Here is a 17,404-nt window from a genome sequence, read left to right as displayed (position 1 = left end):
GAGAGAGAGACTGGGGGGAAGAGAGAGAAGGGGGGAAAGAGAGAGACTCCCTCCCCCCTGCGAGTATCGCGGGTCCCCCCCTTGTATGGCCATATTCCCCAACATACCCCTAATTAAAACAAACTTACTGAATTTACCCATTTGTTCTCTCTGTCCTTTTTCCCAAAAATGTCACAGTTCTAAGGCACCTTGTCTTCCTCAGTCTGGCAGAGACTTTCTGCTCCTTCCCTTGCCACAACTCAAATAGCGCACTCCTCTTAGACTAATGCCAACCTACCACTGGTGATGTAACATTTTTAATCAAGGTTAAGTAATTGTAAGTGGACTTCAGGATTATGTGATTCCTCCCTCCCCTAGCATTTTACACCCATGACACAAAATTCCACCAGTGTCCTAATGCTGTATTACACTGGTAGTGAATTAAACATTAACACATTCCCTCTCAATAAAGTTTGCTCACCAGCTTCAAATGTTCCTTTCAAATCCAGGGGATAGCTTTGCACTGGCTAAGTTTTGGGTGGTGATGTAATCCCTGATAATGATTACAGCATAGAAGGACCAGAAAAATTCAGGCTGGAGAGAGGAAAGGTTGAGAGAGAGAATATACCTGCAGCCTGCTGCAACATAGTAGCCTTTTAACTCTTGGTGCCTTTTTTAATTAAAAAAGGGAATTTCTGTTCCCTAACCCCATCAGGGATCATTACCTAAATGTAAAAGCCCCATTTCCAAGACTTGTTTGGACAACTGGGTTCTTTTGGGGACCACACTCCTGGGTTGTTATTTGAATGGATAGTGTGATAGGTTTGTTCATCAGGAGAGCCATATCGGGTCATAGGTAGTGGGCACACTTGGCTTGGTTACCCCCCCCCCTCCAGGTATTGCATGGCAAACCACATTTGGAACACAGCAATATGTGGTACATCATAGGAGGAGATTTCAAAGAAAAAACATAAGAATTGCATTTGGTGCATGTCTTAAATAAGTTTTCTAGAATTTATATGCTTGCCTGATGGACAGGTTTAGGAAGTGTTTCATTTGCTAGAGGATTGTTTTACCAACAGTTCTGAAGCTCCTTAGGCATAAGTAAATAAATTCCTACATGGAAGTCATTTTTGTCGCTGAAATAGGATTATTACCCTAGAACAACCTACAGTATGTAACAATCCTACACAAGTATAATAATAATAGTGGTTAGAATATATAGAGCTGATTCTTAAAGGTTCCAAGCATTTCTAGCAGACCTGTAGGATAGACCACAATTAATCAACCCCCCCCCCAAAAAAAAAATTATACAGAAGACACAAAAAGAACAAAAGAATACCTTATACTTAAAGCAGATCAGGCACAACAAAATTTCTGAAGCATTTCTATGTATAACCTGGGAGCTGTTCACTTTCCATCTTCTGTGGTAAAGAGGCCTCGCACCTTTGGGACCCAAACATCTGGAGGTGGCTGGCATGCTTCAAGGGAGGAGCTGAACAGCAGTAGCTGGAACAAGATAGTTGAGAAGACACACAACATTGGACCACTAGTAACTTCATGTCTTTATAATATATAGATACACATTCATACTGTATTTTGCATGATTGTAAGCCATCTTGGAGGCCTATTCTCAGGCAGAAAGGTGGCATATCAATGCTTCCAATAAAAATTAAGGGATTTTGAAATTCATCTCATTTTGATGTGTTGGGAATTTGGTGTAGCTCTTCCCTTTTTTTCTTGCACAATTATTATCTCTGTATCGCAAATCCAAGAATAAGAAGATGGTTCAGTCCTAAGCAGAGATAGATTCTTCTAAACTCATTGACTTCAATTGACTTAGAAGGGCATAATTCTACTTAGAATTTTTTTATACTATGACATACATGTGGAAATTGTGCACTTTCTACATTAAAATGCTTTTTATGTAGGAACTTAGTAACGTGGGCCAATATATGCTTTGGCAATAATATAATGCTTCCATGAGATATGGTGGTCATTGGCTTCAGTGTATGTCTTTAGAAGTAGACTTGGTAGATTTTCTTTCATTATTGAATTAGCATATACCATGGTAGCTTAATATTGTTTTGTTATAGCACAACATATTGTTTTGTTATAGCACAACAAATATTGAACATTTGATTGTAATTTAATTTATCTGTAGAGAAAATACTTCTCTCCAGAAGAGATCTTGCATGCTGCTTTTGTTACATATTTCTGTTTTAGACTTTTAATAGACTGAAATGCTCTAACCTTCTTTTCCCTGTGCTTTTCCCTTAGACTTACTCAAAGTTACTGGATCCCTGATTTATGTTCTCTTCAAAATTAAATCTACCTAACCTATTTAACCTATGGGTTTTCTTGTAGTTTTAACATATAGTATGGCATATGTTTTCTGATGTAATTAATGGCATCTTTTCCTATATTCTTATTTATATGGAAAGCCAACCATCTTCTATTTAGGAAACATAAAAAAATACCATGAGTTGGATCCTAGGACTCATAGTATGAAAGTTGGATCCTAGGACTCATAGTATAAAAGATCCTAGGACTCATAGTATGAAAGTATGAAAGCCAACCATCTTCTATTTAGGAAACATAAAAAAATACCATGAGTTGGATCCTAGGACTCAAAGTATGAAAGATCCTAGGACTCATAGTATGAAAGGACTCATAGTATGAAAGCGGGGGTGGGGGGTGGGGAGCTCCATGTGGATCCTATAATTTTCTTCTGCTAAGTTTTCTTTCACAAGACAGACTTTCTCTTATGGAGAACAATCTTTCTCTGGTGAAGCAAGTCTTTTTCTGTTGAAAGAAGACAAGACTTGGTGGAAGACAGTCTTTGGCTGCTGCCACACGGGACGGCTGAAACGCGGCTAAGCAGAGCCGCACCGAACTTGAGACGCCGCGGCGGGATCCCACGGATCCCCTCAGCCGCGGCGCATCGCTCCCCAGCACGATCAGATGCCAGGGAGGAAAGTCCGATGGGAGGGGGAGGCTGCCGAACTGTGCATGCTCAAGCATGCGCAGTACGGCCGGGGGCCGGGATGCGGTGGCGCAAGGACGCGCCGCCCAATCCCACGGCCCGGCTTGCAGCGCTGGAAGGGATACAACCACCTAGGTAGGTGGTTCTTTTTTACAGCGCGGTATCGCCGTTTGGGACGGAACAGGGACGGGCAGGCACCGATTCCCAGATGTTGCCGTGGGATCGCGCCCGTTTGCTCCGCCCCCGTTCCGTCCCCCTCCCGGCCCAAACCGCCTCGTATGGACAGGGCCATAGTATCCAACCCAATGAGCAAGATTCAGGTCAGCATACAAGATATCTGTAGGACATACTGGGGCTGCTCAGATCCCATCTCACTACTGTCCTGGTATCCCTGAAAAGCTGATCTGGAAATTCAGGAGGACTCTTGGGAACAGCTTCACCTGCAGTGTGAGAAAATGCAGTCAAAAGTGAAGATGGGTGAAAGATCTCTTGTGCATGAATATGATTGGGCACAAGCAGAAGACAGAGTGTGATACAGAAGTGTCTGAATATGACTCGGGTTCAATTTTCCATTTAAATTTTGGGCTATACATTTAGTCAGCCTAAAATTCCTCAAAGGGTGGAGTAGGAATAAAATGGAGGAGGAGAGGGCCACGTATCTGCCTGTGTCTTCTTAGTCAAAGAGCAGGATAAATATCTGCCACACTTCAATTCTACATGCAGGGCAGTGGGCTGGGTTCTCCTACAAAATAGTACTCACAACAACCCTGTGAAGTAGATTAGACTGAGAGAGGGTCATAGGGCCCAACATCACCCAGTTAGCTTCTTGGCTGAGAGGGAATTTGAACCTAGGTCTCGCTGCTTCCTAGTCCAGAACTCTAACCACTACACAGCACCAGCACTCTAATCTAAATGTGTAATGGACAGAAACATGCACAAAGATCTTTGGAGTCCCGTGTAGGCAGGGCATCCTCTAGGGTTCACTTGGTTAATGCAGACTAATCTTTCCCATGCTTTAACCCATGGGTCCTCAAGCTTTTTGATCCTGGGGGCACGTTTGGAATTTTTGGAGGATGTAATGAGTTCCAAACCCAAAATGGCTACCACAGGAGTTGGAACCATGCCAAATACCTCCTTCCTTGCTGCCAACAAACCACAGAACAGGAATAATAAATAAATGAAGAAAGCCAATGGGGAGGATGGAAGAAAGATGATAGATAAAAAGAAGGAAAGCCTGAAGAGGGAATACTTAACTGTCCAGTCCTCCGGATTCTTCAAAACCTGCTGTTGTGGCCATTAAAAGCCTTTTCATTTGAATGATGGCTGCAAATTATAAACCCTGCCTTACAGCAGCCCCACCTACTTTCTGAAAAGCCTGTCAGGAGCCAGGGATTATTGTTGGGTGCTGTGGTGCCTAAAGGCAACACCCTGGGGAGTCCTGCTTTAACCTTTTCAGGGTAAAGTTGGATGCTGTGGTCTAGCTGTGATCACAGTTTAAAATAATTTGCAGTTCAATTGGATGGTATATGTTTAAATGCAACCCTGAATTTATGTGTTTCATTTAAAGAAATACAGTATGCAAAGAAACTGCCTCCTTATTCCGGTACATCTGATTTAATGCCTTTACTGGCCAGTCTAGGAGAGGATGTTTATGTGGAAGTTGTTTGCATCAGCATATATAACTTTGTTGGGCCAAGGTAAAATAGTTTGTGTCATTACAGGATGCATCTCTCACTCTTTCAATGGGTATTTATTGATAGAGTGTAAGACAGTTAGATATTCTGGTTACACTGAAGTCCAGTAGTTAGCCCAGACAAACTCATTTGGGGTAAAACAGTGATGTATACCAGAGGCACAATGATATTTTGCAAGTAAAAACAGTATTTTCAAAACAAACGTCTTAACCTTTAAAAAATTGTGTGGCAGTCCAGTCTTTAATTCCTTGAAAATGTTCTTTTGATGTTTGTAAAGGACCAAAGATATTTGCCATTGGCTTAGTTGAACCTAGGGGAGGGGCCATGGCTCAGTGGTAGAGCCTCTGCTTGACATGCAGAATGGTCCCAGGTTCAAACCCTGGCCCCTCCAGTGTAAAAGTACCAGGTAACACCTCACCCTGGGACCTTGGAGAGCTGCTGCCAGTCTGAGTAGACAATGGACCTTGATGGGCCAATGGTGTGATTCAGTATAAGGCAGCTTCCTGTGTCCAAGTGTGACCTAAATTGATTGCAAGGCTTTCCATTGTACCAGGATACAAAAACACAAGAGCTGGACTATATAGTTTTTTTTCTGCTGCTGTTTGCTTTGCCACTTCTGTTCTGTGCACTTAGTGATATTCAGATAAGCTAAAATTAATTAAAACTCATTGCAGCAATGAAGACAATAAGTCATCTTGCAATAAGTCATCATATACTCTTTCTCCAATTCCTCATTCCATATAACTTCTAAAACTGGATGAAGTTAACTTTGAAAATGTAACTGAAATAGAACATGATTTTATGAGGTTAACTTGACTCGGATCCTGACTTCAAACAGTGTCTGTCCTAAACACAAGTCCCATTGACAGCAGTGTAGCGTTGCTTTTGTGATACCACTTGGTAGTATTAGGAGGTTGATTATTAGTCATGAAAAGCCTGAACTTTTCTTTAATTCAGCACAATAGTCTTAAATAGTCAGAGTTGATCCTCATAGTTAGGAAGGGTGTCCAACCCCTTTTTTTCTGAATTAGCACCATTTCGGTTTGTAGGCAGTAGAACTGCCAATTTAAATGCTCTGCTGATTCATACAAAACTAATACATTAGGATAGAGTCCCTTTCCTGGCCTTCTAGTTTTCCACATACAAGGACATCTAATTTGTTAAAAAAAAAAAAAGATCTTTTTAAGTGGAGCACATCTGAACAATCTGTGCCACAATTTTTTCGTAACTATGTAAATCTCTCCTGAAGAATCCTAGTTATTATTTAGTTAATTCCTAGTCCTGTTTAATTCCATTGCTCATGGAAGGATCCTATCCTAGCATATCTACATAGTACTGATTAACCCATATCCTCCAAATTATAGTTTTAGCTGTAACTATGTGCATGTACAAAATTCTGTAAAAAGCTTAAAACTGCAGTATATAAAGTATGCAAAGTAAACAAAAGGACACATAAAGTTCTTACATCAAGTAATTTATTCCCCTTTAGCTAGTCATGGGAACAAACAATAAGTTATGGAGAAGGTTGAAACCCCAGTCTTCATCACTGAAAATCCTGCTCAGTTCTCATCTGGTTTTTAAAATGCTGTCAGGCAGTGCATCCTGCTGTCATGCTCACATACTTTCCATCCAATTTCTTCAGCCATAGGATCCAAAAACAAGATTCCTTATACATAAATAACAATTAGGATACTGAATGATGTGCCCAGTATGGGTTTTTGTGCCTCTGCTGTGCTTTCTTGTGTCTACCCTTGTGAACCAAACCAATGTGGACTGGCAAACTGTGCTGCATTTTCTCTACAGAGAGACAACGCTACATTGCAAATGTCCTAGATTTGCCTTTGTGTTAAACCTTTTTCATTTTTATGTTGCTTAGATTCTTCTGACAAAACCGTTTTTTAGAAGTGTATTCAGCAGGCAAACTGGGCCTCCATATATTTCTTGGTTTCAAGGTAGTTCATAGAAATATTTCTGATTTTTAATACATAACGGATGATATAACTGATATACAATGAATTAAACTTTCAGTTATCATATTTGGAAAAATTATTTTTACCATTGATCCTAAATAGGCTCACTTAGGAGTGCATTTCACTGAGTTCAGTGGGACTTGCTCCCAAGTAAGTGTACATAGGATGGCAATCATAATAGAAGTCTAGCAGAAAGACTGGAATTAGATGTTATTGAGGAAGTGTGATACGTGTGAAAACATGAGGCTTTTTGACTCCTCCTTCCCATCACAAAGTATTTAGTGTTGTTGCGAGAAAATCCTCAGTGTAATGGCAAGACATATTATTGGATTACAAGATCATACCAGGAGAAAACAGAAGATATCATACACAGCTATTGGGTTTTAGCAATAACTACACTTCCTTCTTAATATCAAGTTCTGATCACATTCTGACTGCTCCTATTATAGTCAATGACATTATTCTTTTCCATAAGCATACTTCCTCCTTTCTGCTTCATAGAACTGGTAAAAATTTAATGGGGAAGCACAGGATGCTTGCTTCAGCGGCCTACTAAATCAAAGCCTTTGCCACTTTTTGCAGTGAGACGCATTTCATTAATAATCAGTGGCGTGGCAGTTTTGCTCATTACTGGCTTCAGTGTGCATTGTAGCTTTGTGTATTTTGTCTGCTTGTTATGCACAGGAGTTCAAGCCTATTGGGACAGCTCACAACAGAAAGGCCCAGCCTTTTGTTGCAGCAGCAAACCTTGATGACAAAAGACAGGTAGTGAGTTCTTCCTATAACTCTCCCATTGGGCTGTATTCATCTGGAAATATACAAGATGCTCTTCATGGACAGCTGCGGGGCTTAATTCCTAACTCTCCTGACCAGTAAGTACTGTGTTGTAAGATGGTCTTCTGTTGCAAAATTTGGTTTCATGCTCTTGAGTCCAGCTCTTGCTGTTCTTTTTTTTTTTCTTCCATGATGCCCAAAACATTCAGAAATGCTGTTCAAAATATTGACTTCACAAGTCAAGGTTCATGTAGGCAGGACCAATTTACAAATATTTCCTTTACAGAAGGTTGGCTGAGATCGTGCACACAGTCCTCTTTCAAGAAATATTGGGCATGATTTGGCCAGATTTAAGCACTTAGGGCTTAAATCCTGGGTATTCACATTTAGGATTGAAATCTGGAAGATCGATTGGGTTTGCTTCTGGTAAACATGTCTAGAACCAGATTGCAAATCCTATGGATATCAATGGAAAAGGTGTGCAGCCTGGCCTTAAACATGTTTACTAACACTCTAGTAAGTGGGTTTAGGCTTGCAGCCTAAAAAGTGCTTTACTTGGGCTGGATTGTGCCACTGTTAATTTTTTTTCCTCACAGTAACTGCAATGTGTTACCACTACCACTATTACTACTACATAACAATTCAATAATTTGCAATATGAGTGTTAACTAATCTTACCTGAGAACAAACATTACCTGAGAACAAACAGTGGTTTGTTGAAGATCATCTTTTGTAATCCTTTCCTTTTTTTGCAGGACTTGGGCTACTTTGAACACAAGCATAATATTCGTCCCAAACCTTTCATAGTCTCAGGCCAGAGCAGGTTATAAATTCTTTCTGTATGCTGTAACTGGATGCATGTTGTTATCTTCTTTGTTAATGGTTACTCACAGTTCAACTGAAAATAGTAACACTGCTACTTTGGTATGTTGACTTCTAATGAATAAAACGCTTGCTTCACAGCATAAGTAAACCAGAAATCAAAATGCCATTTCCAAACATCCAGGGAGCCCAATTCTTATTAGGCCTCCCATTTACCTGTCCCAGATGGAGAATTATCCACCCCAGACCCCTTTTTCCAGCCTCCCCAGGAATTGAGGAGCAGGAGAAAAAAATGACTTGAACACAGTTGACGCTCTAGGAATTTCCCCTGTTCTGTATGGTAAATACCATAGAGACTTGGAAAGGCAGTCTAAAGTGCCATCCAGAAGTGAATATCACATCCTGCCCAAACTCTGCCTTCCTCAGTATGTCCCAGCATTAATTAGGACCACTAATTTTTACATTAAGGAGAATAAATAGTAAATTGGAATATAATAATCCATGTATCCCTGCAAGTTTACAACACTCTGCCAAGCAGTCTGCAAATACAGTTAATTTAATTGTATCTTTTATAAGAGGACAGCTTGTTGCATTGCTCCCTAGGAGAACTGAGATCAGAAGGTAAATCAAACATTTACAACCTTATTGCTTGGAAATTTTTACAGACCTTTTAATGTCTGTCCACATTATAACCCATATGCCTGTCCTCCTGTGCTAGAATCAACAATGGAAAAGAAATCACATGCATGGCCTCCATAACACTGATTTGGTGCAGCACTGTTACTGTTCCTCCCCCCTTCTTTCCTTTTTAGCCTTAGAGAACAAAGGGCTTGTGGGCTGGAAGGAGTATGAGAGAATGTCATGTGTTCAATTGCCCCAGGAGGTCTTTCAGACCAGAAGGAAGACTGAGAGAACCATACATAGAGCTTCCTTCAGCTCGTCAGTCTAAATGAAAGGTTTCACAGGACCTGCAAAGACTTGTGGGGTGGGGTGTCTCATGTTCCCTTCCCCTACTGTTTCTTACTTCCTTCCCCGAAAGCTCCTGTAGGATCTCTCCCCCTTTCTTACCTTCCCACCCACCAGGTAATCTGCCTTTATCTACCGCCCTGTCTTCAGCTTTTGCTCCTTCCCAACCACAAAAAACAATTGTTCAGTTGTGCAGTGCTGGCTGCCAGGGTAAACCCAGATGTGTGACAGGGAACCCTCAAGAACTTGCCAAGGGCACTTCACTTTCCGTGTATTCTCCTCCTCACACTGCTTCCTCTTTTCTTCCTCCTGGCAACCCTCATATTCTCACTGTTCCCTGCTTCTTTCTTTCCTTCCCACCCACCAGCTAGTCTACCTTTTATCTGCCCCCCCCCATCTTCAGCTGGATTTATTGTTTATTTACTTCATTTATAACCTGCCTTTCTCCACAATGGAGAGATCATTCTCCTCACCTCCATTTTATCCTAAAAACAACCCTTTGAGGTTAGGATGAGACTGTGTAACTGGCTCAAGGTCACCCAGTGAGCTTCCATGACAGAGTGGTGATTCACACTGGGTTTCTCAGATTCTAGACTGAAACTCTGAACTACTATACCGCACTGACTTTTGTGAGATGGCTGCTGTTGAACAATAGCAAGCAGCCTCTCCTGGATGAGTCATGGTCATGTGATATTAATTCCCCTAGTGGTTTCTGCCAGCCCTGGCATGAGGAGTTTTTCCTCAAAGGCCCAAAGAGCCTTGGAAGTCCCCTGCCCTCTCTGCCCTCCTTTTACTGAAAAAAGCCAAGTCTTGAAGGCTGCCAATACTGTTTTGGTTGCCTAGCAACCCCCACAATGGCCACTGAGAGGGCATTCATTTTATAAAGATACAGATGCTACATCTATTATTTGAGGGGTAAACCCTCCCATTTTAATTTATTTAGATTTCAGGTTTTTCTGCAAACCTGGGGCTTTTTTCATGTTTGTTGCAAGATCTTTTTTGTCTAATCATGACCCCATTTTTTAATTTAAGTATCCACATATGGGGCCATGTTGAGAATTAGATATATTGATTACCCAGTCTTGCTTGGAAAAGACTGTTGCAAAAATAGCCAACTGAGAATAATTAAATTCTGTGCTGAGCGCTGTTTAAGCGTTTACATAACAACCCATGGTATCTGCTGAAAGCGGTCAGAAATAATTTTGCTAACTGCGTTCAGGGTAAGGTTCTTTGCTAGTAACAATGCGTTCTTTGCTAGTAACAATGTCCATGCTTGGCTTTTAACAACTCAGTTCTGCTTCAGGCATTCATGCTTCCATTACGGACAAGTGTTGCCCTTTTCTTCCGAACATGGGCCCTCACTTTATTTCTGAACAATGGCATGTGCCAGCATGGCTGTCCCCTTGTATGGATATTTGGCTGGGTGAGCTGGCAAGTGTAAAAACTACGTACTGGCTTTGGAACATGTGTGCCTCTTCTGGAATTCATTTTCTTTGTCTTGCCTTTGATGGTAAGGAATGTGCCTTTCTTAATGCTTTTGACAATATGGTCCGACATAAATTCCATGTGACATCCAGGAAAGGAAATTAGCTTTGATACCTCTTTGTCTTGATTTTGAAGCAGGATCCTTTAGACAGAGAAAAATCTGGTGCCTTAAACTGTGTGTGATATTTAAATCTCAGCTACGTTACAGTAAATACACCATGCTGAATGTTGTATTCACATGTGAACACTGGTGATCCTAGATGAATTTCAAGAACCTCAGAATTAGAGGTAGACCACTGAAAATTAACAGGGACTAGTATGTGTCTGAAAAGTGGCAAAACGGTATTTGCATGTGAATATTGGCATTTGCTAAATTGCAGATACTTACCGTAGCATTTGTATGCTAATCCCAGAATACACTGACTCAGAAGTAGTTATTTGTGTGCAGTGTCTAGTAAGTGTGCATAGGTTAATAGTCTGGCGGTGCACTGCTCTGCAGTGTTATGCCAGTGTAAGGCTCCACATATTTCAGGAACTGTTAATGGAGCATGAGCATATGATTTGGGTATTCTTTTGTTGTGTTCCCAGAGGTAGACACACTACTGCTGTGAGATGGCAGGACCTCACTGTGCACATCTCACCATGGGGGGTGATATATACATTCCTCCTTTATTAATGGCCTGTCCATCACTGCTTCCTGCAACATGCAGATTTATTTTTAGGTGCCAAGTTCTAATTTTACATACTAAAGTTAAGTTAAATCAGTGAGATTAACTTTCCTGTAAACGTGCTTAGGAAGAGGATGTTTGGGTTATTCAAGAAAAACTGATACAGCAACACAGCTATTGTATTGAAACAGTTTCCACTGACAGGCCAAAGTATACTCATCCTTATCCTTTCATCTAATTTCTAGCATAACAGCATATTTAGAATTTCACCAAAGAGTTCTTAAAGTGCCTTATCAAGGTCCAATGAATAACAGACAGCCTGCATGTATAATACCACCTTTACTGGATGACTTTCCCGGAGAAAGTACTGTTGAGGACATTTATTGCTGTAAAGAGTTTCTTAAATTCTGGGGAGGTGTAATCAAATTGATGACACTGAGGAGATTCTAGCTGTAACATTTGGTATAAAAATATTCTGATGGCTTTCTAAAGAACAAACAAAAAAGACCCACAGCCATTCCAAATCATATACACACACAAAAATGAGGTCAGTTATGCAACATTCCCTGCCTATCTAGTTTTTGTTTGGGACCACTGAGTGCTTAAATTGGAGACTTTCTGAACGTTGCACAAGCATGCCTCTTTTGCCAGTTTGAAACAAATGCAAGAATACATATCTGACACATTTCAATAATTTGTGGCCTCCATCTCAATAATTTGTGGCCTCCTGATCCTAATACTTATTGTTAACGAATTGGTGTTTAAGATGAGTTGTACCTCTGTTACCAGAACATAGGAAGAGCCCTGCTAGACCAGATCAAAAATCCATTTTGTCTAGCATCCTTTCCTCCAGTGACCCACCACATGCTGAACAATTAGGCAATAGCCCTCTCCTTTGTAGTTATGGAGATTCTATTTGGTCATCAAGGCTAATAGATTTATCCTTCATGATAAGATTTATCATATATCAGATAAGATTTATCATAAATAGATTTAAGACCCACTGATAGATTTATCCTTCATGAGCTGGACCCAGACTGCCACCTGCAGAGTATAACTGGCAGACTGGGACTTCTTGACTTCTGCTGTGGTCACTGAGCCCCCTCAAATTATGCTCTGGGGAGGGGGGGTCAAATGACCCTTGGGACCATCATGGAGGTGGAGTATGGAAGAGGAAATAGAAACCATCCCTCTCGTCTTCCATCAACAGAATCCCCATTCTGCCAGCATAACAGCTGGCGAATCCAACACCTGGATTTATCTAATCTCCTTTTAAAGCCAACTAAGCTATATAGTATTGTCACATCTTGCGGCAGTGAGTTCCATAAATTATGTGTTGTGTGAAGAAATACTTTATTTTGTCTGTCTTCAGTCTACTGCCCATCATAGTAACTGAGTGTCCTTGAATTCTAATATTACAGAAAAGTTATCTCCATCCACTTTTGCATGTCATGTATCATCTTAGAAACTTCTCATGTTCTCCCTTGCTCATCTTTATTTTCTAAATTTGAAAGCCCCAGTTCTTCAGCTTTCCTCCTAGACATATTACCAGTGTTGCTGCTGTGTTATGCCAACACCAAAGATCATCCACACCTCATTAGATATTGCCCTATTGTTGCACTGTAGCAGTCAAACACAACTGGATTGTTTTATCCACACAGGAAAATCCAGGTGCAAATGGTTGCTACGGTGTAAAAATAGCACAGTATTCAGTGATGTGTGGTTACATTGTCCATTAATACAATGCCACATAGGACAGAGGATGGAGTTAAAGCATTTCATCAGATTGTTGTTGCTTTGCACACAGGACTGGAAAAAAGTTTGCTTTCTGGATTTTTCTTCTGGTCTTGATTGGTGTCTGAATCTGGTCAGATTAAATTTTGCTGTACCCTGTCTGCAAATCTCACATGATTATGTGCCAAAATATGAGGCTTAATTAAACCTTGGATGAAAAAGAAGCCGTGAAAATTTTTTGGCATATTATGCAGTAAACAACAAAATGACACATTCTGGTTGTTGTTTTTTCCCCTTGCATTTGATTCACTCAATCCCTTGCAAATGCTTCTGCTCCTGTTCTTCATCTCTGTTTTCCTCTCTGGTTTGCATCACATGTTCTTTTATATACTGGTTTTTGGCACAGTGTTTGCAGTACTCCTTCTGGTATTGACGGCGGCAGTGGACGTAGCACACCCTCTTCAGTTAGCACTGTTAGCACTATCTGCCCTACTGAGTTGAAAGCAGCAGCTAAGATGGCCCCCAACATTCCCTTAGAAATGGAACTTCCCGGTGTCAAGATTGTACATGCTCAGTTTAACACACCTATGCAGTTATATTCAGATGACAATATTATGGAAACGCTGCAGGGTCAGGTTTCTACAGCACTGGGGGAGATACCCCCAATAAGGTAATGAGAGAGAGTGTGTGTGTGTGTATGAGAGAGAGAGAGACATATTTACTAATGCATGAATATTGCTACGATTACCTGTTCTTGCTCCATTCATTATTAAGACTTAAAAACAGTGAATGCATGCAATTTTAAAGTTATGGCATGCAAATCATTAAACATTTGAACAGATTATTAGCAAATGATGATATTCAAAGTATGCTAGAATTCATTCTCATATTTGTCCATATGACTTTCTGTTAGGGTTGCCAAATAGAAAAATCTTACCGGCGGGGGAGCGTCCTGTTGCTCCGGGAGCCGGCCGGGGACGTGCGCCCGCACTTCCGGAGCGTCACCCGGAAGTGACGTCACACGCTGGGCGGGGCCACGCCATTTGAGGGGAAAACTCTTTGTTTTCCCCTCAAATGGCGTCGCCCCGCCCCCAGCGTGCGACGTCACTTCCGGGTGATGCACACGCAGGGGTGAGGTTTCCCCCAGGCCCCGATTCGGCGGGAGCGGGAATCGGGGCTCGAAACCGGGGGGAATTCCGCCCCCCGGGGGGATTTGGAAACCCTACTTTCTGTCATGTGCTCTTATCTGAGAAAAGGCATTTCAGAACATAAATCCAGTTGTAGATTTCTGCATGCTCTAGACCAGGGTTCCCCAACATGGTACCTGTGGTATCATGGAGACTGCCACTTCCACTGGTGCCTGCCAGTCTTTTCAAAAAGTGGGTGGGACCATTGTTAGGCAGGAATTGTTAATTGGCTTCTTTCATTCAAATGAGTTTTCCATTGGATGAGAAGGGGGACTAGTAAACAGCTGGGCTTTCCTTAGTTAGGGTATGGTTCTGTTCCCCCGTCAAGATTTTCTTCTTCCTATTAGGTGTGAGCAGGGAGGTGTTCCATTTGGCTCCTTCTCCTGCAGCAGCCATTTTGAGTCTGGCTCTACCTTCTGTGGAAGCCATTTTGGGATGGTGCTCACCACCTTGTCTCAAAATTGCAAAGGTGCTCACAGCCTCAAAAAGGTTGGAGTCCCCTAATTTAGACTCTATGAACAATTTAAAATTAAGGAAGGTTTGCAATAGTTCTGTTATCTGGTTTTTCACTGATAAACTGGATCTATGGGCAGTTTTTAGGGTGAAAAAGTTGGTTATCAGATTTTTAAAACAGATGATGTGGGATATTGGCTGCCTGTTCTGTGTATTTTAATGCAGTTATATTTAGAAAATGGGGGAAGCCTTCTTTCAAATTTTATAACATTATCCAATATAGGCTGCGATCACACGGAGCAGTAGCCACGCTACTGCGACAGAAGATAGGCGGATTTTCCGAGCGCGATCTCGCCTCCACATCTGGGAAGCGTAGAGCTCCCGTGGCGAACCCGAGGCTTCCCTCCGAAGATGCACGGTTAAAAACTAGTACCTCAGAGGTACTAGTTTCCGGAAATCGCGGGGCAAGGGCAGGCGTCTGATCGCGTTTCCAGTGGCATCCGGCGCCCGCCCATGCCCCATTGCGAAAAGGTGGGGTTTTTTCGAAGTCTCCAGGGGTGCGCACAAGCACCCAACGGGGCATGCGCATACGTCAGGTTAAAAAAACCCCACAACCCCGTTTGCCGTGCCGTGCCGCTTCTTTGGCGCGTCGTGTGATCGGCACCTCCCTCCTAACCACGGGACCTCGACGGGACTACGAGGGGACGCCTGATCATGCAGTTGCGCGTTATTTCGCTGTGGGGCAAACAGCCACGCCTCCCCCCCCTCGCGATATCCAGCTCGTGTGACCGGGGCCATAGATAGGCAAATGATAATTACATCAATTTCAGTCCAATCCTAAGCAAAGTTATATCCTTCTAAGTCCACTGAAGCCAAAAATGTAATTCTGTTTAGTACATGACATTGTCACATAATATAAGATTTAAAATTTCATCAGGGCCAGTTCCACACAGAGGCATGAAGTGCCACCCCCTGCCACAGGAGCAGCAATGAATGGGGTGAAAGTAGCTGGGATGCTGTCCATTCATTTTATTACGGTCAGAGACCCATAGAATAGCATACAGAACAAAAGCAAAAAGCATTACAGAGAAGAGATATCATGAGGAACATTGAGGAGGAGCTTACGCTTTGTAAATGCAATAAAGAGAAATTTGGCAACATTCCTTGATATTGCAATGGATTTGTCCTCCAATAGATGTTTCAGCAAAAGTTCCTCAGAGTGGATTACTAATTGTCCTTGGTGTCTGAATGACCTTATTATAGGTGTAATTAAAAGGGCTCTTTCTTCTGCATAGTAGGAACACTGGAATAATATATGGAAAAGGGTCTCAATTGACTCGGAGGGGCATGAGCAAATAACTGGGATGCTGTCCCTCTGTAGCCTGGCAAGTGCAACCCCTTTCCTCATCCTTTTCCCAGTCACAGCTGAGCCTGTGTGCTAACACTACATCATTATTCAACTGTGGAATGGGAAAAAAGCCTACTAAAGGACTGAAGGGAAGAGAGGAAAAGCATATGTTAGCTCTGCTATTCTGAAGGCGGAGCTTAGCTGCACCACCCTCCTCAGATTGGTTGTAGGCAAAGTATCCGCATGGATGCTCCATCCACAGTCACTTTTGAACTGGTACAAATGGCGGGGGGGGGGGTTTGCTCCGGCTCAAAGAGAAAGACTTAGGAGCCCCACTAGTCAGGCTTGAAATAAGCGCAGTGTTGCATAAAAGCTCCCCAAAAAAGCAATGGCATCTAGCTGTCCACAAAAGACAAAAATAGCAAAACGTGGCTATCAGATGGATAAGTATTAATAGCGAGGGATATTTTAGTCTTCATAAAAGTTAGGTAAAATGTTGCTGCTCTATTATATTACTTATATCTCGAGCTTTCAGCATATGTGCCTGCAAGTCAATCTTACCTGAGTCCACAAATGATAAAAAGGGAGTCTGTTTTTCTATATATTTATATTTGGGGTGGCTCTAACTAGTGCAGTTATTTGTCAGCTATTAAAATGTTTTGTATGAGATATTGAATGTTTATGCAGGTGTACATTTGCTTTTTCAGAGTTTAGCAGTTTGTACTTTTGCAGCTCAAAGCACAATATCCTTTTGTTCTCTGCTTTACTATCATTTCCTAAAGCAAGAAGTATGCCTTAAAATAGACCAGTGGACAATACTTGTTCCATCAAATATAATATATGATACATTTTTTTACTTCACTTATCAGACGGTTTTCTGTTGATTCTCCTCTAACAGTCTAAAACTCTTTCAACATACATGGGATTGCCTTTAAATTACCACAGAGACACAAATATAGCCACTTAAATTAAGCTTCTAGAAAATAAAAAACCTCTCTTAAAATTTGGAACTTTCAATACATTGACCAAAGATGTTCCAATGTCGAGACAGTGACTCCTGGTAATATAAAGTCCAGTGACATTACCCACTACCTAGAATCCTGAACTAATCTGCATTGATTGCATTGCAAGTAACATGCTTTTGGGAAGTCTTCCAGTAAAAGGAGCTTTGAGACATCTCTGTCGGTGGGTTTCATTTTCACTAGGCATGAACTTGGAAGAGCTATTGTAATGCCAGAGTGTTTTGTGTCTGGTAGCCTCAAATCCCTTTTCTTGTGGGACACTGCAATCACCTTTGTGATGACTACTCAAGATTAAGCCGTGAATCTGAAACCATTA

The 17,404-nt window shown here is 41.6% G+C and overlaps 1 protein-coding gene across 3 annotated transcripts in view; it reads left to right on the top strand.

Moving 5' to 3' along the window:
• Positions 1-17,404, top strand: part of PDLIM3 (PDZ and LIM domain 3) — a 40,419-nt gene that overhangs the window by 17,332 nt on the left and 5,683 nt on the right. The window contains exons 4-5 of one of the 3 annotated variants that reach the window (XM_015418708.1): positions 8,159-8,226; positions 13,485-13,748. In XM_015418708.1, the coding sequence (XP_015274194.1) occupies positions 8,159-8,226; positions 13,485-13,748 (332 nt within the window). Of the gene's footprint in view, positions 1-7,313; positions 7,502-8,158; positions 8,227-13,484; positions 13,749-17,404 lie in introns of all 3 variants that reach the window. The other 2 variants (XM_015418709.1, XM_015418710.1) reach the window with 2 other exon arrangements.

This window comes from Gekko japonicus, unplaced genomic scaffold (assembly GCF_001447785.1).
Source record: "Gekko japonicus isolate JY-2015 unplaced genomic scaffold, Gekko_japonicus_V1.1 scaffold663, whole genome shotgun sequence".
Lineage (NCBI taxonomy): Eukaryota > Metazoa > Chordata > Lepidosauria > Squamata > Gekkonidae > Gekko > Gekko japonicus.
Note: the sequence above shows the minus strand (reverse complement) of the source record. Positions and strands in the feature narration are given on the sequence as shown.